The following is a 23,672-nucleotide window of genomic DNA, read 5'->3' as shown; positions in this document are numbered from 1 at the left end:
GCTTGGCTGTTTTTTCAGGTTTTATCTCTCCGGGGAATCTCCTTATCATCCTTGTCATCAAATAATGTGGGAGGTTGAAATTAGTTCGAATGTTACATTTCATTCCAATGCCAATCTGCCTAACAGCCCCAATGCTGATGCATCTGCCCACTTACTTCGGAGCAGTGGAGCACGCAATTACACAAAGCTGCGTTCTGGATTCCAAATGATTACTTCCTCTTTATCCATGATCATGTTTTTCAAACTATTACGTCCCATGTAAAACCTGTTTGTATGAAAGTTTTCGTAAAAAAATATATTTTTTTCAAATTCATAATAATTAATCCTATATTATTTTTCACTTATAGCTTATCTTGTTTCACGCGCAACAGAAAAGACGAGGAAGAGCAGCATAATCTAAGGTGACTAGTTTTCACTTTTCAGAAAACCGTAGAATCTCTCAGACAACGGTTGGTACCAATTAGGGAAGGACGTAATATCAAATAAATATAAGGAGTGAGACTTCGAACCTAGACAGGCTAGCTCACCACCTTGTAGAGCTAACCAAAATACCTCTGGGCATTTTTCATTGCAGACTAGAAGAAACCATGGACATTGAAATGGTCAGATTTTAGGAGGATTACGTAGAAACTAAATTTCTGAATTAAAATAGGAACCATACTATAAGGTTCTTAATTTCGTGCATAAATAGGGCATATAGTCAAGTAATTGTAGTGACTTGAGTAGCACTATAAGGTTCTTAATTCAAATATTCATAGAAGCAAATTTCAGATTGAATTATTTAGGGGACTAACTTCATATATCCGATTTGATGTAAAGACTGAATAAAAAATATCCTTCTCTAAAAATAAATGTAAAGAATAAATAAATGAGCAGAGACGAGAAAATTTCCCGATCACCTTCGCAACAGGCCGTGAAGAAGACAATCTTAATTGGCAAACCGAGACGAGACTACAGCCTGGTCTAGGAATAAGTTCATTTTGACTCTTTTAACTAGTGACCGAATTTGATGCGTATCCTGAACCACAATACCGGATATCTCGACCCCCAACTATTTAAACCGATGCAATTTAAATTTCTTGGTGGTTTTAGAGGGCGGTTTCGCTGACATGACGCATACGCGACGGTGTTGACCTGATCTTTATCCTACATGGCATTGACATGACGCTTATGTGGCACTAGAATTAACAAATATATGTGGGACTCATTGTCATTTACACAAAAAAAATATTTGTGGACCCCACATGTCATCATCTCTCCCCTTTCCCTTCCCCTTCTTCCTCCTCCCTCTCTCTCTCCCTTATCTATTTCTCTTTCTCTCCCCTTTTTCCAACTTCGGCCGGCCGCGGGAAGTGGGGCTGGAGCAGCGGTGACATCAGCGGGCGAGGTCGGCTGGGTGTGCAAGGTTGGGAGTGACGGGGGCGGTGGGCGGGGGCGCAAGGTTGGGAGGAGCTCCCTACCCAGTGGGAGGCTACCGGCCTCCGGTTGAGGCGGAGGATAAATGTGTGAATGACAAATGGATCCCACATATATGTTTTCACCGAAGCACCACATAAATGCTGCAGACTGATCAACAGTGCTACGTAGACGCCACGTTAGTAAAATCGCCATCCAAAACTGCTAAAGGAGTCTAATTACATCGTTTTAATAGTTGGAATGTAGATATCCGGTATTGCGGTTTAAGGATACGAATTACATTCAGTCACTACTTAAGGGAGTCAATGTGAACTTATTCCGCCTGGTCTAACCCATTTTCTGGGCCTCTCCTGAAACTTAGCCTATCCAACAATTTCTACCCCCTACGGCCCTACCGGCCCATCGAGTTCCTCACGTAACAAACCGATCCAAGTATATCGATCTGCAGATACGCGTGCATGGTACGCATAAGGTGGGTATACTATACATTCGCGTAGCCGGTAGCAATGGGCACCCGTACGTATGTACGCCCGCCGTGGGGACAACGGAGACGGGGGGAAACGGGGCGCGCGCTCCGCTGCGGCAGCTTTATCCGACATCTCTCACGATCACCACTCCGCCATACAAAAAAAACCTCCCTTGCCAAACGCAAATCCCCACGGCAACTCGTCGTTTTTCACCTCCACGGATCGCATGGCATTGCGCCCCAGGCGAAGTGGTGGTACTACCAGTCTACCACACAATCACTAGTGTGTGGTATAAACTGGTAGTACGTGCTCCTCTGCTCCGATTCTTTCATGCACCGATTCCCACTCGTTTACTGTGTGTGGGATGCTCGTACAAAAAATGTAGCATAAGCATAACGCCAGTATGGAGTATGCAGCATTTCAGTTCAAACTTGCATCCGTGATAGTGGACTAACTGAAGATTAGTTTCTGAAGGAAGGAAACATGGATCAGCGTTGATGTGTTCAGCGGCTCATGTAATTAACCGAGGGGGTAATTGAATTTGAAACGATACTCAATCCGCGTGACGACGCTTCCTACTTAAGTATTCCAGTACTTCCAGAACAGATGGCGGTAAAAGTGATCCAACTTTTCAGCTATCATTAGCGGGCTGGATTTACATTTGCTTAATGTCTTGGCCTTCAGATCGTGCACTAATCCCCACTTAACCAAAGAGAAAATCACAGCTCTTGTCCAGTTCTGGGACACAGTACATTTAGGTCTTCTCGGCCTTCTCACCGCTCCTATACAAAAAAACAAAGACAATGTACATAGCACATAGCTAACTGTGTCATAGAACTTGGGAAACAAATACTACTACTGTACTATGAACAGCTTTTAAGAAACCATCGGGCTTAACCCATGCAACTTTCTGCCCTTGTATATATTCCCAACGGCAACCCCTCCGTGTGGCCCTTCTCTCTGTTTCCCTCCTTGCACGCTTGCTGCTCGATCCTTGGCTCATTACACTGCCATCAAGATCACCTCATGTCTCCCTTCATATCCATTTCTTCTTGCTGATCATTATCACTACTCGTGTGCCTAGCTAGTGCCTTGCCATGTCTTGCTTGACCTCTCCTCAGCTGGCTCCCAAGATGCAGCTTAAGCTCACTGCCGCTGTCGCCGCTCTCCTCGTCGTCGTCTTCTTTGCGCTCTTCGTCGGCTCATGCGAGGCGCGCCGCCTTCGTGCCCTTGGCAGGGTCAGCTCGCTAAAACCATCGTCGTCACCTCCTACGCCGTACAAGGTTGGTGCAGTTGAAGGAATAACTTGGTATATATCGGAATATAAAGTGTTCCTTTTTTTTGGCTGTTCTAATTATTCCATGCTTCTCCCTTGTGCAGGATGCGGCAAGCATGAAGCTTCATGGTTCTGATCCAACGAACCAGAAGAAGGATTTATCAAGTACTAGTATGGATCATCACATGGCTAGCGGGGACGATGCGAAGGCGAAGGACGGAGTGGCAATGGCATCACCAGGTGCAGTTCAGACTACGATTGTCGTTAGGGTTTCGAACCGGCTCTCTCATCAGGAGCGAAGGGTGGACACAGCGTTTCATCTGGACTACGCTGGCCCTAGAACCCATCCCCCCTCTCACAACTGATGAGTATGTCGTTCTGTGGCATTCTCTGACTCTGTCTGATGATCTTAATTACTAATATGCAACTTAAGTGATTTATGTATATGAGTGTTCAATCTCTAATTCTGGTGCATATTCTTGCTTGTTTGCTCTTATATATGCTCAATTTGCTAATAAATTAATATTATCGGTATAAATAGATCGTAGAATGTGTAGTTTTGTAGAAAGCTCGCCGGCTAGATATTTTGCTTGCTTGAAATATGAATTGAAGCTCACACACATGTTTATACATGTAAGTTTGATAGCCGTGTGAGAACTATATGTTGACTATATACAAAACTTGATAGAAACATGAATCATAAATATGCATTCTACACGTCGATAAGATAAGATAACTTTATGTGCCAACTACTCAAGTAAGTAATAACAGATCGATCTTCAACATTTGTCAGCCTATTATTATATATATATACCCAGCTACAATTCTACATACACTAATTATTATAGCCTTATTCAAACAGCGGATGATCACATATATATGCAATTAGACAATCATTTTATGAATTGCAATATTCTTATCTCTTGTTTAATTCCGGCCGCCATGATCGTTAGGTCCGTTCCAGCATTCATTAGGAGCTCCATCTCATGGGCACTTGTTTCTTTGGGAAAATATATCGATCACCTATTTTGCTAATTTATGGTCTTTTATCGTCATGTATCAATCAGTCTAAATTTTAATTTTTAATTTTGGAGTCCTTTTATATATTCTTTAATCGTACTCTATTTGCTAGCATTAGATTTCAGACCATAACTAATATAAATATAAAAGTTATAATGGTAAACTATCTTTAATTAATCCTTTTTTATTGCTTATCAGTCATGGCTCAAATGGTCATAGCAATATTTTAATTTGTGTGCAAACATGCATTCTTGGGCCTAGTAATATGTAAAAAATTTTAGCCTATAAATCCTAAGGGTTGGACTGAATTTTGTATACGTGTTTGAGAAAAAAAAAAGAAAAGAAAAACAACTAAGTTGGACTGTAAAAAGAAAAAAGAAATCGTGGGCTGTAGCCCATTAACGCTCCTAATTATACTAGCTAGCACGATACTAGGTAGGGTAATTGGAGTGGGACATCCGGACAAGTGAATTCATGCCCGACGTATGGGCGCGATCAATGATGTGATGATGGTGTTGTTATTACGTACCTGTGTGTAGCATGCATGCAAGATTGCAAGTAGGGGCCAAGGCGGCAACATAAATCGCGCCCAGCCGGAATTTAGAAATCACGTGTTCTACTACCATCTGTACACTGCTGGTGCTGGCCATCAATATTGCAGCTATCAGTTACGCATCGGTTCTACTAGCTCTTGCTGAACTCTCACGTTGACCACCAGTCCACCACATATGGAGATGCGGTGTAAGTTGGGAACAAACCTCCCTGATCATCAGTTCCATCCCAGCCGAGATTTCAGGCCGCGCATGGCAATATGGCATGCATGCTTTGTTGTTTGTTCCTCTGCGTTTTGTGTGCTTACCTGGGATGGGAGCGCTGTGTGCACTTTTGTTCATTCCACTGGCTATTCTGCTTGTCAACCAAAGAAAACTCGGTGGGTCCATACAACAACAAGCACTAGCCACAAATCCAACACCCTGCAACTCTGCAAAGACATGGAGTCTTCACAAGAGTACTGTTGGCCTCGTGCGTAACTCGCCATCGATCCTGGTAATCTTGGGTTGGAACCTTGCTTCAAGTAAACACAACAGTACGTACGTTCGCTCGCCGAGCTTGTTCCTCCTGAGCATGCTCTCCGTAAGTCACGGTGCCCTGCTTGACGCCTCTGTGTCCTGACTAAAGAATACATTCGCTTCAAATCCCCAAGCTTATTAGAGCAAGGTTAATGGTATCGCTTACTGCGAGCTATACTTTTATCCACATCATTTATAGCTAACAGAGTAGTTAATTTGTATAATAAACAGGCTTCAACATTAGCTAATGCAAACAATATTTTATTCCTCATTTATCTGGTTCTCTCTCTTCCTGTTTCCTCTGATTTGTCCGTGAGCCTTTCATCATTTTGAAACGCGTGTGTAGCTGAGCGACTATTTAGTCGTTCACTCATATTCTCTCTCATACCTTTTCTCCGCCAGCTCATCGTTGCAGTTTACGTGGTTGTTTTAGCACCGGTGTAGCGCCTCCTATTACACCTGCTCTTAGTACTGCTGCTGCTGCCTCTCAGTTTAACATCATTAGAGGAAGATTAGAGATTGCAGTTTTGCACCAAAAGCAAGCAAGCACAAGTACTAGTCTCATCCAAGAGAAGCTCTATGGAAAATCGTCGTTGACTTGACAAAAATAAGGTGTGCAGAAACAAGCTTCGGTTTCTGGAACAACCAAGCAGTAGTGCAGTACTAGTACTTATAGTTAAAGTTGCCAACCCGAGGAGTGATCCATGTGCATTGGGGGGCATATGCCACACACGAGTCCAATACTGTGACAAGTATCTCAATCTTCCCAAGAATGTCCCCCCTCCACCTCAATCTTGCCAACAATCGGCTAGTAAAATAAGGCAAATGTGATGGGCAGGAGAAACTGGCTGCTCCAGAAAAGACAGACATCCCAACCCAGATCCAAGCTAACAACAACAGCCGGTGCACCTCGCAGCCGGCCCGTCGATCAGGGCTTCATCATCCCGTCGGAGAGGCGGGAACTCTTCCTCTGTTCGAAAGCCTCCCCAGCGTCCAGGCCTGACCACGCCTTTTCACGTACAACAGATGATACAGCGAAACGCCCGGGTAAGACCGTAGGAAGGAGGGAACACCGTTGAGTTTGGGAATCGGCGTACGAAAAGGTCTTGATGTCACTGCACCCTGTCCGCGCCATGCGCGACGCCAGAGGGAGACTTGACGACGCACGCTGCGCGTATAGCGGCACAGAGGCTTGCGGACGGGGGAGGCGCCGCGACCGCGAGGGCGGTTGGAGAAGCGGACGCAGAGAGAGTCGAGAGACAGTGGAGGATTGGGGTTGTAACCGATCTGCGTACGGGTCGTTGCGGCTCCACACTTGACACCTGCAAGCCCATGGTGACACCTTTTAGGTGACCCAAGAGGTTTGGGCCTGATTGGTGCCATCTGCTGGGCCGATGAGCTCCGAACACGACCTCCTTGCTGCTTTTTTCCTGATGGGTTGGAGCATCTCCGTTCTCCAACAATCACTCCATCAGTCTTCTCAAGCTAAATTTTGATAATTTCAGTTAAAAATCGTGCTTCAACAACCTCTCCCACTGAATGGTCAAACCATCCGGTTGACCAAATCCCTCCACCAATCACTTGCCAAATTTGATCAACCACACTCACTTATTAATTGTGGGCCCCATATGCTATCCCCCCTCTTCTTTTTTGCTCTCACGCATCTCTCTTCTCTGCATCGCTATTATCCGCCGACGTCCCTACCACCACCCCTTCTCCCCTTGTGCCAGTCTCGAGGGAACAGTATACATGCCAACCACGGGAAAGTAGCCGGTGTAGACTCGGGTGCGTTTGCGGTGATGGCCGCAGTGGTTGTAGGGAGGAGATGGAGGCAGAGGAAAGGAAACGTGCGGGACAGCAGGAGGCACTGCCCAGAGGCACCAACCATCACCATAGGAGGAGGATGGAGTTGGCATGGGCTCGGGCACAGTTACTGCCGTCCTTTTCTCCAGCATCGACTGCCACTACCCTGTTCGGCGTCGAGCTCATCCTTGGAGTGCTGGTCTTGAAGTAGCGGGGGCGGACAGGGATAGAGCTGAGGACAGCGGAAGAGGCGCCTCACCTTCCGCCGCGCCGTCTTCCGCCCTCCCGCACCGTCTAATCCTCATCGGTGTTGCCTCGTCTAGCGCTACCCCCTTCCTCGTCGGCATCTCTAGTGGGATAAGACGAAGATGGGGAAAAAGAGGAGGGAGAAGAACATTTATGAGGCTGATATATCGGTCCCACTATTATAGATCTAGAGTGAAGAGGCTGTTGGAGTGAGCAACTAGTTTTACTTGCCAAATCAATTAGAGAGCTAGCTATATAGATGTTTGAAGAGTCTAATTTGTATGGTCTGTTGGAGATGGTCTAAGAGAGGTCTCCAAAAGTTAATGAGCATACGTGCGTCCAAAAAATAATGATGTCATCTATTTAAAAAACAGAGGGAGTAGTTGTCTTTTTCTTTCAACAACTCTTTATTTACATTTCTCCTCACTATATCTCCACCAACCTCCCGCTACCCATATACTCCTAATTTAATTGGAGGTGTCATAGTTTTTTTTTCCTTCCTCCTTAAAATCTTCAAAACAAATTAGAATTCTTTAGATTATGGAATCAAGGTAGTAGTACCTTGTTGATCAACATTTGATACTCCACAGTCACTGATATGATATGATATGGCAACGGCCACGGTCCCAGCTCTCCTCCTCCTTGGCTTAAGATTTTTTATCTGTTTCTAATAATCTGATGTGACGACCCTCAGACCTCAATTATCATGTGAAGTTCAAAACTTTGATGATTAAATGGTGTATAAATAATGTGTTCTTCCTATTCTTCAGAAGAATAATAATTCTGATGGTGGTCAGAAAAATCTAAGATTCTCAAGTGATTAATTGACATTTGATTAATTTTAGATTCCCTTGTGTATACACATCTTCATACATTTTCTGCTTTATATAGTACCATTTAGACTACAATACAGAAAAGGATACTATATAGGGACCATATAACACCTGCCTTTCATGCAAAGCACGAGAAAAATGTCTTTTTAAAAAAAATAGAAGAAAATTAAATCGAATGAAAATCGAATGCTACTTTTTTAGGACTTACTCGAGTGCTACTGGGTCATTGATCAATAAAAAGCAACCTTTTCCTCAAAATGAAACAAAGTTCATGAAAGGAACAGTAGCATATATAAGAATATTACCTGAGATAGATGGCTTTGTTGAATTTTCTCCAAAAGACAGGACAATAAGAAAATATATTAACGATTCACAACTTTCAAATTCGTGCTATTACAAATACACGATATAATGACTCCAACTTATTGCAACCTTTGTAAACAGAACAAACGATCAAACCCGTAGCAAATTTATGAAACAAATACACACCAATAAGTGTACACTCGATCGACTGGAACGGCTCTAGTTCTGCAGAACCGCGGTGGAACGTTTGCGACAGAAGATCAACGGTGGTATAGCTATATATGCATGCATGCACATATAAATGCAGCGTAAATGCAACAATGCAAGCGTGCACAGGCGGCGGCGGCGGCGGCTACGAGTGTAGATAGCCACGCATATATATATGCATCAAGTTTGTTTAAGCGCAGGTGTAGCCACTGGGGACGCACTTGCCACAGTAGTTGACAAGGAGGCTCAGCTTCACCGGGATGTTGACGACGACGCCGAGCACGTTGGCCTTGATGGCCGTGCAGAGGCAGACGGCGGCCTCGAGGTCGGCGAGGCCGCTGATGAGGCTGCAGCACGGCTGGGCGGGCACCTGGCCGACCTCGCCGCTGATGGCGCCCAGCACGTCGGCGCAGGCCCCGAACTTGAGCGTGTTCACGGGGCACTTGTTATGGTAGGACGGAGTAGTTGGAGTCGGAGGCGGCGGCGGCGGGAGGGCCGGGGGCGGCGGCGTCGGGCATTTGCCGCACGCGCAGCCGCAGGCATTGGCCGTCGTGAAGAAGAGGAGGTTGATGGCCAAGAGAAACACGAGGACCTTGGATGCCATGGAGCTTATCCTTAAGGGTATATATGGCTATTTGCTAAGGCCGGTGTAGGATATCAGAGCTAGCTAGCTAGTGAGAGATGGGGATGGTCTAGTGAGAGGGTTATGTGGGTATATTTATAGAAGGTAAACCTGCAAAGGACAAACCCTAACCTCTCTCTTTCGTGGTTATATTGTCTAGCAGTAACACGGAAAGTTGTTTTCATCTTTAGAGGAAACATCCTATCATTTCTCCCATCTTAGATAAAAACTGCATTCATCCTAAAATACAGTAACTAGTATCAGATTTGACACTACCTAGGAGTCTATCAAGATTTGTTTTACTAGTTGTATCTAATCCGATACTAGTTTGCTATATTTTGAAATAGAAAGAGTAGTCATTATTTTTTTTAAAAAATGAATAATAAGATAAGTTAATATGAGATAATCACTCCACAAACATAAAGTTTAATTTCGACTTCTACAAGTTGTAACAAAACAATAAATATAATTGTGAAGTGTTATAGTAAAAGTCGAATTTGACCTTACATGTTTCTGAAATGATATATCCATATTAATTTATCCTATCATTTTTCTTTAATTATTTAGGTAATATACAAGAAATAAGGGGATGTCCCCTTGTGGATTGAGAATTCATCTTCGGAATAACACTTTTATTGGAGTATGAGTGAATTGTTTGTACGTCTTATTACTTAGCTTAGGAATTTATGTGAAATAGTTGGTATATTCAGCTTGATATGGTATTAGAATTAGAGGTTTCAAATTATAAACTACCAAACATAATAAAATAAACTTTACATATTAAATGTTACCACCACTATTTTTTTAATATATGACATGGTTGACTTTTTTAATCCACTTGACAAGCTAAGGTTGCAGATTATAAGGTTGGTAGGGGTGGATGGGGGAGGTGAAAGGGCGGGCTTTCTCAAGCTTGGAGGGATGACCGCAAGTGGTAGAGGACTAGCAGTGGGCGAAGGATGCGAGGAGGTCGCTAGGCAATGGCGATGTCGATTGAGCCATCGAGATGGATGAGAGCTATGGATTGGTGTTGGAGGCAAGGCAAGGGAAACAATAGGTTTAGAAGCTGTCAGAGACCATGAATACAGTAGGGTGGGGGCACCTAACTGTCGCCTAGCTTGGAACAATGGAAAACAAGAAGGCTGGTGGGGCCTTGCCTGCGCTAGCAAGGCTTTTTTTTTTTTTGGGGGGGGGGGGGGGGGTGGAGGGGACGTTGGCTAGGAGAGGTGGCGGTGCAGAAGGAGGTGGCATGTGACTTGATTGAGACCACTGGCGATCCAAAAAATTGGTTTACTGGTGTCATAACATACATACTGGTATCATAACATGCTAATCATGCTTAAGCAATGGCGTTATCCTATATGAGTAAACAATTTAACCATAGGTTTTGCTAAAAGTTATCGGTATCACCAGACACTGAACCTAATACTTTATATTCATCCCTGATTGTGACTTGTGATGGAAACAAGGGGAGGAGGGAAGAAATAACATTGGAGGTGGTATTGTAGCTGCACGAACCATGGCACGATCCGAGTCATTTAAAGGTGACTTGAATGAGCGAGATTTTTCTTAGAAATATTATAGCAAGCTTAATAGTACAGCAAACCGCTAGCTCTAAAATTGATACATTATCTACAATTACTCTAATGACCTACTCATACAATAGTTTTATATAAATATATATCGCACCATTAATACTTAATTATAGCCTTTTTTTTCCTCTCTCCTATTCTCTCTTTTTATATGTGCTTGTAGTTAGAATATACTCCAGCATGTTCTTTTTCTGAGATAGACAGTCTCTTAAAAATTAGCTACATGCCTTATAATATTATTTTTCCTCTGTATATCTATTAATAAAGAGTAAACTACACGGGTGGTCCTTAAACTTGTAGGGGTGTGTCATCTAAGTCTTCAAACTCTCAATATACAGATCCGATTCCATAACCTGTCAACGTATGTCATATAGGTCCCGAATCTCCACAACTCCTCTAGGATCGTACATGACACTAATGTGGCATGCCACACGGACATGACATGGCATAATCTTGACTAACAAATGGGACCCACTTAAAAATTTTCATTTCCTTTTTCTTCTATCTTCTTTCTTTTTTTATTTTTCTTCCTTTTCTTCTCTTTTTCTTCTCTTTCTTCTTTCCTTCCTCTCAGTTCAGCTGTAGGCCACCACTGAACGGGGTGCTCGAGTCATAGAGAAAGGAGAAAAAAAATAGATTTAGGAGAAGAAAAAGGAAAGAAACGGAAAATGAAAATTTTTAAGTGGATCCCATTTGTCAATCAAGATGATGCCATGCCACGCCACACTAGCACTACGTAGGATCCTAAATGGGTTGTGGCGATCTGGGACCTAGATGATACACTTTGACAAGTTCTGTTATTTTAATCTACATTTTAAGAGTTTAGGGATCTAGATGACACACCCCTATAAGTTTAAGAACCGCCTATGCACTTTACTCATTACATATATGTGTTTAGATTCATTAATATCTATATAAATATAAGCAATGTTAGAAAGTCTTAAAATATGAAACGCATAGAGTAATAAATAACGTGTTGTACTAGTTTAAGCATACCACTTCTAAAGAAAGTAAAGATGAGCACATTTATTAACACATGCCATGCCTGACTATCCATTCTACGTTACTCCTTCCGTCCCATAATATAAGTGATTTTGACATTTTGCTTGTACTGTTTGACTACTCGTCTTATTCAAAAAATTTGTGCAGATATAAAAAACGAAAAGTTATGCTTAAAGTACTTTGGATAATAAAGTAAGTCTAAAAAAATAATAATTCTAATTTTTTTAATAAGACGAATGGTCAAACAGCGCAAGCAAAATGTTAAAATCCCTTATATTAGGGAACAGAGAGAGTACTTTCCTGTCTTTCTGATCAATTTACAGAACAGGCATTAGCCCTTGTTTAGTTCCCAACATTTTCTTTAAACTTCCATCTTTTCCATCACATCAAAACTTTCCTACACACATAAAATTTCAATTTTTTTCTTCAAACTTTTAATTTTAGTTAAACTTTCAATTTTAGCGTGGAACTAAACACACACTTAGAATCAAACTAAAAAAATTCCCTACTCTTCGGTACAGATGGAAAAAGATATGGCTGGTAGCTAGGCATATCAAAGAAAACCCATGTGGAAATGCCAGGGCCAGGGCGAGCAGCGAGCTCGTCCTGAGCTGGCTGGCGAGAATTGGCTTGGGAGCTAGCCGGCGCGGCATGCGTGGAGCGCGCACACATCAGCATCGTCGCCAGCTCGGCCGCCCGCACGCCTGGTCACCACAGGGTTGATCGCGCATTGGCTCCATGGACCGATAGAAAGCGAAGTATCAGTCGCGCGCGACCTCACGGACTGCACAGTAGCACTAGCGTGTGGCAGAGGAACTCTCTGTGATGTATCGGCCGGTGATCAGGTCTGCACAGTACTCATGGTCTTGGAAGACGATGAACTCTGTCTGTATTTGGCCTTTTGTTGGCCTGCTTATGGGTGAAGCGCTGCACCGACGTTACGCTCCTGCTTGGCTACAGGGAACTTCTGGCTGAGGATTGATCCATGTAAAATCCGTGGAGAAACTAATGTGCTCTTCATTCATTCTTCAATTAATCATGACCGTGTAATAAAGCATCTTTGGATGGTTAATTAGATCGATCTGTCGACGGGCTGTAAACTGGTTACGGGCACACATGCATGCCCCTCTGTCAACGGCAGAAGTACATACGTTCATCGCCATCAAGTTTTCCAGGATGTGGCCCAACGGCAGCCCACGGATTGGAGCCCATTGCATGGAGGGCGGCACACTGCACAGTTAGCGCGTCCCAGTCTGCGGCTCTGTGCCACTGCAAGCAGCGGGCAAGAAAGAACAAGGAATCAGTATAAGCCACGCGTACGATATGAACAGAAATATCTGGCGTAATCAAGTTCTCGTGTCTCATGCAACGTCGTCACTTTCACCGGCACAAACAGCGTCCCGGCCGGCCGGGAGGTCACGGGTGGACGGATGTACGCCTTGACGATTTGATCGATGCGCTACCCATGGTATTGTTGCCGTCGGCGACGAGAGATTAAAGTATGTTTCGACAGATCGGTTGCAGTGGGAATGTTCCACTGTACCAAGGGCAGGGTTTAGATCTGGATCTCTTGAAACAATTATTTGGGGTTAGTGATAATTTCGCTTATCTCTTTGTACTTTTATAATGCAATCAAGTTTTCTGCGTTGGGCGGACGTGCATGTACAGGCATACCTTACAAATTAAGGGATGTACGTATAAGCTGATGTGCGTTTTGTAGCCGGATATCCTTGCGATATTGGACGGCGAATTTCTTTGGATCCTCCTATACTTTGCGGGTCGGTCACGGCATAAATAATCAATACGGTACCGAACTTGTTTCTCTGATGGATCGAGAACCATATACGTGGTCCACCACCCGGCTAGCGAGCCAAAGATGGTCGCGCGCGGATTCGTGGTGCACCTACGAAATCCACCGCAGCCGACAAGACCTCCCCGCGGTGTATTAGCCCGGGCGCGCGCGCCCCTGCGGTGTACCGAGAGCCGGGTGGACGAGTAGGTCAGTAGGCCACTCCGGCCCGCGTGCTTAGAGCAAGTTTAATAGTACAGCTAACTATCAACTCGAAATCATTTATAGTCAATGTAATAGCTAATTTATATAATAGTTGTTTACTATACTACTAATACATAATCACACATGTCATATACACATTACGTCTTGGAATCCGTGCTGCAACTGACTACAAATCTGTAGCCCGCTGTTTTTCTCTTTCTTCCTTTATATCTTTAAAATATGTTTATAGCTAGCTTTTAGCTTGCTATTGTACCTGCTCTTAATAGTATAGCTAACTATCGCTCCAAATCATCTATAGTTAATTTTATAGCCAATTCATACAATAGTTACCCATAAACATATACTACACAATTAATATCTGGTCTCTCCTGTCATATATACATGCATCTTGCAGTTCGTGTTGCAGCTGGCTACAGATCTGTAGCTCGTTGCTTCTCTCTCTCTCTCTTATTTTATCTCTTAAATATAGCTGGCTTATAGTCTGCTACTATACCTGCTCTTAACCAGAAGAGGTAAGTAGGTAACGTGTGTGATGGCTTCGTTGCCCTTGTAGTTGCAGCCTGAGAGCAAGTTTAATAGTATAGTCCACTATTAGCTCCAATTTATCTATAGCCGATCTAATAGCGAATTTATACAATAGTTGCTTACTATACTATTAATATATGGTCCGACCTGTCATACACACACTGTGTTTTGGAGTCCGTACAGATTTGTAACCCGCTGCTTTTCTCTCTCATATTTTATCTCATTAAAATATGTTTATAGCTGGCTAATAGTCTGCTATTGTACCTGCTCTGAATGGTGGGTTCACCGAGCGAATGTTCGCACGCGGTCTAGGTCCGTGAACACTTTTGGTTCAACCCACGTATGTTATCTTTTTGCCGAACATGAGAATCTGTTGTGAGTGAATTACATATTGGGCCATATAAATTTACCAGAGCTTCAGCTTAGACCACTGAAGCATCTAGGCCCCCGGTGTTAATTTTGGTAATTAATGACAAGCACTAATTGTGGACTAACCGTTGTCTTTGAGCTATACATTTTAAGTTAGGTCCACGTCATATGTGCGCATGGATGATTATCGATGGATTAAAATTGACGATGCAAAGCAAAGGGAAAGAAGACGGTAAAACTAGCGCTTTAATTTAGAATTGATCGAGGTGTAGGGCGATCAAATTTGCTAGTTTAATTTTAGTTTCGCCGTACTATTAAGAGGGGTAATGACCTAGCAAAGAGATGATTTTAATTGCCACATTAGGTCATTGCATTTTCATTTGTGCTCTCTTTTTCATTACACACACATTCACTTGCAAATTCACTGGGTTCGGCCTGACCAGGGGCGGTCAGACCGGCCACATAGTGGCGGTCTGACCGGCGTGCCCCGGCCGGTCTGACCGGCCCCGCGGGCGGTCTGACCGGCGGCACTTTCCCAGTCAGACCGGCCCCCTGGAGGCCGAGATGTTGCTGCTCGGGATGGCCGATACAGAGCCGATAGAGCCGTAGTCGGTCAGACCGAGCTGATGGCGGTCTGACCGAGCCGAGGCCAGTCTGACCGGCCACCCCATGTCGGTCTGACCGGTCAGGCCGATGGGGCCCTCTGACAGCACTTCAACGGCTAGTTTTCGAGCCGTTGTAGAGTAGCACGGTCTGACCGGCCACATACCTTCGGTCAGACCTGCAGAGCACAAAGTTGGGGGATTTCGCCACCAACGGCTAGTTTTGGTGGGTGGGAGTATAAATACTCCCCCACCAGCAGCAAGGGGGCTCTCTTGGCACCCAATTCAATTGCATACACCCCTTGCACCTCTCTCACACTCACTTGAGCTTTGTGTTCATCCATCTAGTGTGTTAGAGGGTTGTTTAGCCAAGAGTCAAGTGCATTTGCTTCCATTGTAGAGCTAGTGTGGCACTTGATCATCTCTACACCGGGTCATTGCTTGTTACTCTTGGAGGTTGCCGCCTCCTAGACGGCTTGTGGAGGAGTTGCCCGGTGACCTCTCCGAGAAGATTGTGGAGGAGGCCCAGCGCCGGTTTGTGAGTGGTTTGGAGTTCACCACCTTCGGAGTGAAGGAAGAACTACCCCGAGTGATCGAGGCTTGGGTAGTCCTCTCCGTGGGTCGGCTCCTGCCTTGCCCACCCCTTGACGAAGGGGGTGTGCGGTGGCTTCGTGGTTGAGCGGTGGAGTTGGGCTCGCCTCAACGGGGAGTAGGAAACCGGCGAGTTTCCGAACCTCGGTGAAAAATCTCTTGTCTCATTGTCTCATTTGATTGTCGCATTTACATTTGTGCAATTTACTTTCCTAGAGATATAATTGAGCCACTATCACCCTAGGTTTACAAAACATAACTTAGTTGCTTAGTTAGAGTTCACCCTCACCAAGCCTAGCAACTTAGGTTAGATTTGATTAGGTGTTATTTAATTTTTAAATCGCCTATTAATCCCCCCCTCTAGTCGACATCTCAATCCTACAACCACCCCTAATACAAAGATTTCACTTTAGACCATATAACTTTACCATTTTTTTCACTTTGGACCACCCTTGTCCACCATCTCCAACTTCAGCAGCCTGCTGCCACTGTTGGTGTGTGCGCCATCACTGTGAGGATGCCAAGGTGCCGTGAGGGCTTCCACACGATTGTTGCTGGCCTCTGTCCACTCATCCCCTTCCTTTCAGTTTGTACAATCGAGTTGCCATCGAGCATGGGTGGCTTCCTCAAAATTGATCAACAGAAGCTTAGAGCTGGTCGGCACATGAGCTCCAGCCGTTCTTCGCCTGCTCTGGCCGATTAACTCGAGCTCAGCTGAAGGCTGAAGCTATCTCTACGCGAACTGGCCCGATGCACGTGCTCGCAGCCTCGTACTCGACTGTACCTCCTTCCTAGCGCGCTCTCTCTCTCTCTCGGATGCATTGCCGGAGTTGGTGAATGCCCGAAGAAGCAACGGCTTGCCGCTTGCGTAGTGCAGTAGTGGTGGCAGTCAGCTAGCAGATGGAAACGGATAGACTGATAGATTGATAGAATAGTGGCCCAATGTGCAAAGATGGTAACAAACCCTTGCCTAAAGTGAAAATATTGCATATGGCCTGGTCCAAGATGGAAATTAGGCAATAATACTTGGCCCATGATGCAATTCACTCAAAACTTTATGCATAGCTAAGTGATTGTCCAGTACTCTAGGAGGTATTAGAAATACATCATAAATGTGTAAAATTTGATACCCTACTATTAATTAGGAGATATGAAAATTACACTAAAACTTTTTTTTTACCACTTGTTATCTTTGAGCTGAGGCACCGTAAAATTTCTCTTACACATATAAATGATTTATTAAAATTTTATTGTAAAAGTATTTCAATCCGAATTCGAATTAAATTTGAAAATATACTGTTTATTCAATTTTTTCTTATAAATATTCGGGATGTAAAATTTTTTGCGTAAATATACCGTCAATCTCGCACAACCGTTGCGCGAGAATAACGTGGGAATGACGTCGTGAGCGGTATCGCGCGGCGAAAGCGCGAGACCGCGCGGTCTCACGGGACACCGGCGCGAGACCGCGCGGTCTCACGGAATGGTACAGCGAGAGAGAACGGTCTCGCGCAAGGACTGAGCGAGACCGGTGCCATGCTGATTCAATTAGCGACTAATTATCTTAATTAGCAATTATTTATTAATTAATTAATCGCTAATTAGGATAATTAGTTGCTAATTATTATTAGTTAATTGCTAATTGAGTAATTAAGCACTAATTAAATGGAACCGGTGGACAGTTTCGCTGTTTGATTCCGCGAAACCGAACGGTCTCGCTCTTCCATTGCGCGAAACCGCGCGCTCTCGTGCCTTCACCGCGCGAGACCGTGCCCTCTCGCACTTTGAACGCGTGATACCGCCCATGACATCACACCCATCTCGGTTTCGCGCAACGTTTGCGTGAGATCGACGGTATATTTACACAAAAAATTTTGTATCCCGAGTATTCATGAGAAAAAATTGAATGCATAGTATATTTTTAAATTTAATTCTCCGAATTCAAGGTTTAAATCGGAGTCGAACATGTAAACTCTTTCAGTGCATAAACTTAACCAAAAATTAAAAAAAAACATGTGCTGTAAAAGGAAAAACCATAGGCATATTCGCATGTCTAGGTCACGCGAGAATGTTCGCGCCTGCAACCCTGCACCCCTTGTCCGATTGGCCTCTTGTTGACTTGTTGACGTGTAGCTTAAACTCCGGCTCGCACCTACTAATAGCTTGCATCCTCATTAAACATGCATTTTTTTAAGAAAAAATGGTTCATGTACTAGATTTACTAACTATATATCTACAATGCAGATGAGTTATTTTCCCAACTATATATTTATGATCTCTTCTTGTTAAGAATATGTATGTGCTATTACACCAATTAAACGAAATTTGTGTTAAATTTATTGTGGGATATATATGTGTAGAATTTAGTACAAGTTACATGTTTTTTTACGTGTGCGCACGCTTATCTTTGGGGGCCAGGGTATATAACATTGTCATATATTTCCTCCGTTTTATATTGTGTGTCTAGATTTATTAACATATATATATTTTCTTCATCTCAAAATATAGCAACCTAGAATCGAATTGGACATATCCTAGTACTACGAATCTGGACATGGGTGACCAGATTCGTAGTACTGGGATACGTCATATCCGGTCCTACATTGCTATATTCTAGGACGGAGGGAGTATATGAATGTGGGCAATGCTATAAAGTCTTATAATATGAAACGGATGGAGTATTTTAGTAGAATACATTTTAAAAAAATCATTACTTTTTAGATGATGACATGAAAGTGATGAGTAAACATGCAAGCACTTCAGTTACAAATAACAGAGCAGAGAGACTTTATTTTTACGTACTGAATACAATACAAGTGATATGAATCAAACAATAATTTCCAAAAAATAAAACAAACATGTACCCCGATGCATAATCTCGCGTACGCGCGGAGAAGGCCACAAATTAAACAAAATCATATCGAATCAAACCAGATACGTACTTCTTGCCACCAAATGCACGCATGCATGAACATGCCCATGCATGACAAGTGACAACACGCTGCTAGCACGTAGGAACCAAATAAACCCCTGTTGCGTTGAGACGTGCATGGATCGATCGCGCGGCTACTTTATAAAGCCTTTAGAAGCACTTGAAGCCGGTGGGCACGCGCTTGCCGCAGTAGTTGAGGATGAGGCTGAGGTCGACCGGGAGGTTAAGGTTGATGCCGAGAATGTTGCCCTTGATGGCCGTGCAGAGGCACACCGCCGCCTCGAGGTCGACGAGCCCCTCCAGCAGCGGGCAGCACGGCTCCGCCGGCGGCACGCCCACCTTGGCCTTGATGAGGCCCAGCACGTTGGCGCACACGCCCAGCTTCAGCGCGTCGCGTGGGCACTTGCCGAATGCGGCGGGAGTCGGGGTGGGCGTCGACGGGGTCGACGGCGTCGGCGTCGGGCAGTGGCCGCCGCAGGCGCTGGCCAACGAGAAGACCACCAGGTTGACGGCGAGGAATAGCGCGATCGAGGCCTTGCCTGCCATTGCTGCTGCTGGATCACGCGCACTAAACCGAAACGATATTAATTATCTCTTGATAACTCGATCGATTTGCTTAGTGCTTGTGATGGTTTGGCATTCAATTTGACGTCGTATTTATAGGAGATGATTAAAGCAATATAATGCTGATTGGTTATATGTTATGACGAGCAACCATGCATGTGAGGGTGATTAGGAAGCTGATCTGGATTCTCCAAGGAAAGTACGCTGGAAATACTTTAGCTAGTATTGAACAGAACTAGCTAGAGACCAAGATTGCTGCTTTGTGAATGCACGTTGACGTTTGTACCTGCTTGAAGGTTTTGGTCATAATTCTGCTTAAGCATATTCGCGTATGGGGTGGCTGCTCTGTCTCTCTGTGCCTAGCTAATAACGTGCACAAAATGCCAAATAAAGTTGGTTTTAATTAGTAACGATGCAATAATTAATGATCAGGGAAAATAAACAGCGAAAGAATCATTCGACGAAGGACACCCGTGTTAAGTTGTTTTCAGGTTTCATAGTGTACGTTCTTGCAGAAGAGGGAAAATAAATTCCAGGCTGCAGTTTTGTTTCATTTGGCTCACGGGATCGTCGTCGGATGATTCTATCGAAAATTCGAACATATGCACCTGTAGTCTTGTTTGGTTTGACTCGTATGTAAATAATCTAATCACGTCGCTGTGCTACCTGATCCAATATATATAATCACGTCGTTGTGCCGTCGCAGGTTTTTTTTGGCTTTTTCTTCGTGTGGGTTTAGCCTAGGTTTTTACTTCAAACCATGCTTATGTGAGGGTTTTTGGCTTGGTTTTCTCTTAAAATCTAGGCCAAGTCTTTTCTTCTTAAATGAAAACAGACACTCTTTGTCCTCTTCTGTGTTTTTCTTTTAAAAAAAACTATGATCTTAGACGTTAACTCTAATAAATTTCGGCTGACTTTCTTCAGCCAGCCTAGTGGAAAAAGGAGTAGATCTTGAATTTTGTCTGCCATAAGAGTTACTTATTTATTACATTGTGTTTGATTTTATTCGCTACAACATAACCGTTCATCTCTGACGGTTCAAGAAGGTTATCACTAATTATTGAGTGATCCGATGTTGATTATTACTCGGTTGTGAGAAATGACTCATTGTAACATGTGAACATCCGTGAGTGATCAAGACATCTATAACGGGCCAAAAAATATCAAATGTGACATATATGAAAATCGACAAAAAAAAAGCAAAAAACATAATCACAGTGGGAGCTTGCAGTGCTCGAGGCTGAGGGTGTAGAAAAGAGAGGGAGAAACGACAGTCCGCCACTATTTCATTGCTTCTGCTCGGATGGGTGAGGGTTAGCACTTAATTAGCAGCATCCGTGTCGGTGCTCCGGCTTGGGATAGGAGCTAGACGGTAGCCGCGTTGGTGCTCGCCGTCATATGGGCCACTGTAGTGGCCTCTAGTCATTATCGTCGTCGTACTACATAAGATCCTATGTTCTTGAGCTCAAACTAGTCGAATATGGCATCCTCGAGCTGGAAGTAGTCAAATTCAGTTACTTTATTATTTGTGGAGAGGGTTAAGCAAGGGAGCATTGCTGGTTGTAGGGGGCGAAGGAAGAGACTTGGGGAGGGAGGGGGGAGGGGAGGGGTAAGCTGGCAACATCTGCATTATGCTCATGAGTACGATGAGCGCTGCTCGTTTCAAGAGTTCAACTTGTGCGAGAGAGATAATAGAGATGCAGGTCGCCAGTTGAAAATCATATAGATTAGAAAGACCTGCTAGAGAGCTTTTCTCTAATGGCTCGTATTTATCATTCGTTATTTATGATGCTCATGATTTGTGATGGTTCTTATAGACTCTAGAGATCAAAGCTCATCTTTAACGACTACCCATATATTGGTTCATAACTATGGCCCACCATAAAGGGTCCTATACCTCTTATGGGTCATTCTCCACAGGTATATTTCAAACATACTACTTTTTAGCCATTAGAAATGAGTTCATCTCAATGTTTTGTGTTGGGCCGTTAGGGCACCTTTTTTTAAAAAAAAAAAATAGTGTTTTGCATGAGTTTCTGACCCCTTTTGAGCTTACCCACCATATGCTTACAACCTTCTTACCCACCCTAAGCGGTTTGGTAAACCCAGGGTGGCATTCGTTCACATCACCCATTCCACGTTGGACATATGCCACAATCCCAAGCGGTGTCACCAAGCCAATAGATGACAGCGATCCATTTATTGCGCACCAGACACAATAGGTTGACAAGGAGTAAAATTTCACAATTTAGTCAATCTTTCAAAACAATTTAACCATCAATATTATATTAGAATAAGTTTTAAAAATCTAACATGTTTATGATATTATGATAGTACTAGTATTTTTCAAGGAAAATTTATCTATATATACCATTTATTTGATTTTAAAGTAAGTATTCGAGAAAGTACTATCGATGGTCAAAAGTTCACAAATTTTGATAACTTTTGTCTTAAACGTCTAAGTAAGACGAAAACAGCTAGTAACTCTTTTTGCGGACAGACATTGGGCATTCCAAACAAAGTGTGAAATTTATTTTATTCATAATCCAAAAGAAATAATCAACAGATCATACAAGGACCCACACATGAAACGAATAAAAACACGGAAAATCGAGTAGCTCCATGGTACGTGTGCATGCTTAATTTGCAGGTGCACGCATGCATATTTGTCGATCGATCCATGCATGCGCGCAAATGTTGCAAGCTAAGCTAGCACGTAGTAGCAATCAAACAGTCCAGATAAAATAGCCAGCGGAACAAATGCGCAGTAGCGCCGCCGCCTATCGATGCTTAGCATTTGAAGCCGGTGGGCACGCGCTTGCCGCAGTAGTTGAGGATGAGGCTGAGGTCGACGGGGAGGTTGAGGTTGATGCCGAGGATGTTGCCCCTGATGGCCGTGCAGAGGCATACCGCCGCCTCGAGGTCGACGAGCCCCTCCAGCAGCGGGCAGCACGGCTCCGCCGGCGGCACGCCCACCTTGGCCTTGATGAGGCCCAGCACGTTGGCGCACACGCCCAGCTTCAGCGCGTCGCGTGGGCACTTACCGAACGCCGCCGGCGTCGGGGTGGGCGTCGATGGGGTCGACGGCGTCGGCGTCGGGCAGCGGCCGCCGCAGGCGCTGGCCAACGAGAACACCACCAGGTTGACGGCGAGGAACAGCGCGATCGAGGCCTTGCCTGCCATTGCTGCCGCTGGATCACGCGCACTAAGCTGACGAGCGATTAGCTCTCTGGAGTTTCAGGAGCTCCTGATTACTAGCTCGATTGCTGTGTGGTTGTGATGGTTTGATGGCATTTGTGGCTTGAGTATTTATAGGAGAAATTTTGGTGCAATGCTGGATGATTAGTGGGTGCAGCTGTGAGCTTGCATGTGAGGATGATTTGCTGGTTGATCTGGATTGGCCTGAATATATTTTGGTAGAACATTATAGTGACCCAGATGCTGCATTTGAGGAACATGCTGACGTTTGTTTCTGTTCGGTGATTGATGATAGTTTAGCACACAATCTTGGCGTATGGCATGGCTGCACTGTACCTCGTAACATGCACCAATGGCGAAAAACCGAATTAATTAGGAATGTTTTTTGGCGTGATCGGTTGATAGATCACGGAAGGGACGTCGACATGTACTGGAATCAAAGCAGGAGGAATCATATCAGGCTAACTTGCTTGAGCTTTCCAGACAACCACCACTCCAGCCCATATTTCGGTTCTAGGACGCTATTGTTTTCATAAAATGCTAGGATCGGGCGCCCGATCCAGCGGGAAAAAAAATCAGACGCCCTCTCCCCCACGCGCGCCTCTCCGCGAAAAAAAGGCGCCCTCCCCCACGCATGTCTCCACCTTCCTCCCACACGTCCCCACCACTCAATGCCCCCCGTTGCAACAAATCTCCCACATATTACGGAAACTCTTTGTTAAGAGAATACGTTTCATTTTTTTTTTCTCAACTAGTGTACTTATAATGGTTCATTATGTATGGATGAAATGTGAAATGTTGCAGTGAATTGAAATATTCTTTTGCAACAAATTACCCACATATTATGGAAACGCTTTATTTAGAGAATCCGTTTCAATTTTTGTTCCACCAACAATGTTTCAGTAAGTGTACTCATAATGTTTCACTATGTATAGATCAAATGTTGCAGTGAATTAAAACATTATTTCGCTATTTGCTGAAATATTATTTTTATATAAGGTGAAACAACGCCTGATTTTT

At 44.0% G+C, this 23,672-nt stretch overlaps 4 protein-coding genes across 4 annotated transcripts; 1 reads left to right on the top strand and 3 right to left on the bottom strand.

The window, feature by feature from the left end:
• Positions 1-2,838: 2,838 nt before the first annotated feature.
• On the top strand, positions 2,839-3,524 carry LOC127769495 (uncharacterized). The gene is made up of 2 exons (XM_052295083.1): positions 2,839-3,166; positions 3,264-3,524. Exons 1-2 carry the CDS (start codon positions 2,981-2,983, stop codon positions 3,522-3,524), a joined length of 447 nt encoding a protein of 148 aa, XP_052151043.1. The 5' UTR covers positions 2,839-2,980.
• Positions 3,525-8,481: 4,957 nt separating this feature from the next.
• On the bottom strand, positions 8,482-9,344 carry LOC127771272 (14 kDa proline-rich protein DC2.15-like). Its single transcript, XM_052297147.1, has one exon. The coding sequence runs from the start codon at positions 9,243-9,245 to the stop codon at positions 8,832-8,834; it is 414 nt and encodes a 137-aa protein (XP_052153107.1). The 5' UTR covers positions 9,246-9,344; the 3' UTR covers positions 8,482-8,831.
• A 9,395-nt stretch (positions 9,345-18,739) lies between these two features.
• LOC127771419 (14 kDa proline-rich protein DC2.15-like) lies at positions 18,740-19,514 on the bottom strand. The gene has a single exon (XM_052297332.1). The coding sequence runs from the start codon at positions 19,434-19,436 to the stop codon at positions 19,041-19,043; it is 396 nt and encodes a 131-aa protein (XP_052153292.1). The 5' UTR covers positions 19,437-19,514; the 3' UTR covers positions 18,740-19,040.
• Positions 19,515-21,964: 2,450 nt separating this feature from the next.
• Positions 21,965-22,732, bottom strand: LOC127771403 (14 kDa proline-rich protein DC2.15-like). Its single transcript, XM_052297313.1, has one exon. The coding sequence runs from the start codon at positions 22,635-22,637 to the stop codon at positions 22,245-22,247; it is 393 nt and encodes a 130-aa protein (XP_052153273.1). The 5' UTR covers positions 22,638-22,732; the 3' UTR covers positions 21,965-22,244.
• Positions 22,733-23,672: the final 940 nt, after the last annotated feature.

Source organism: Oryza glaberrima, chromosome 4 (assembly GCF_000147395.1).
Source record: "Oryza glaberrima chromosome 4, OglaRS2, whole genome shotgun sequence".
NCBI classification, from domain to species: Eukaryota; Viridiplantae; Streptophyta; class Magnoliopsida; order Poales; family Poaceae; genus Oryza; species Oryza glaberrima.
This window is presented reverse-complemented; position numbering and strand designations above follow the sequence as displayed.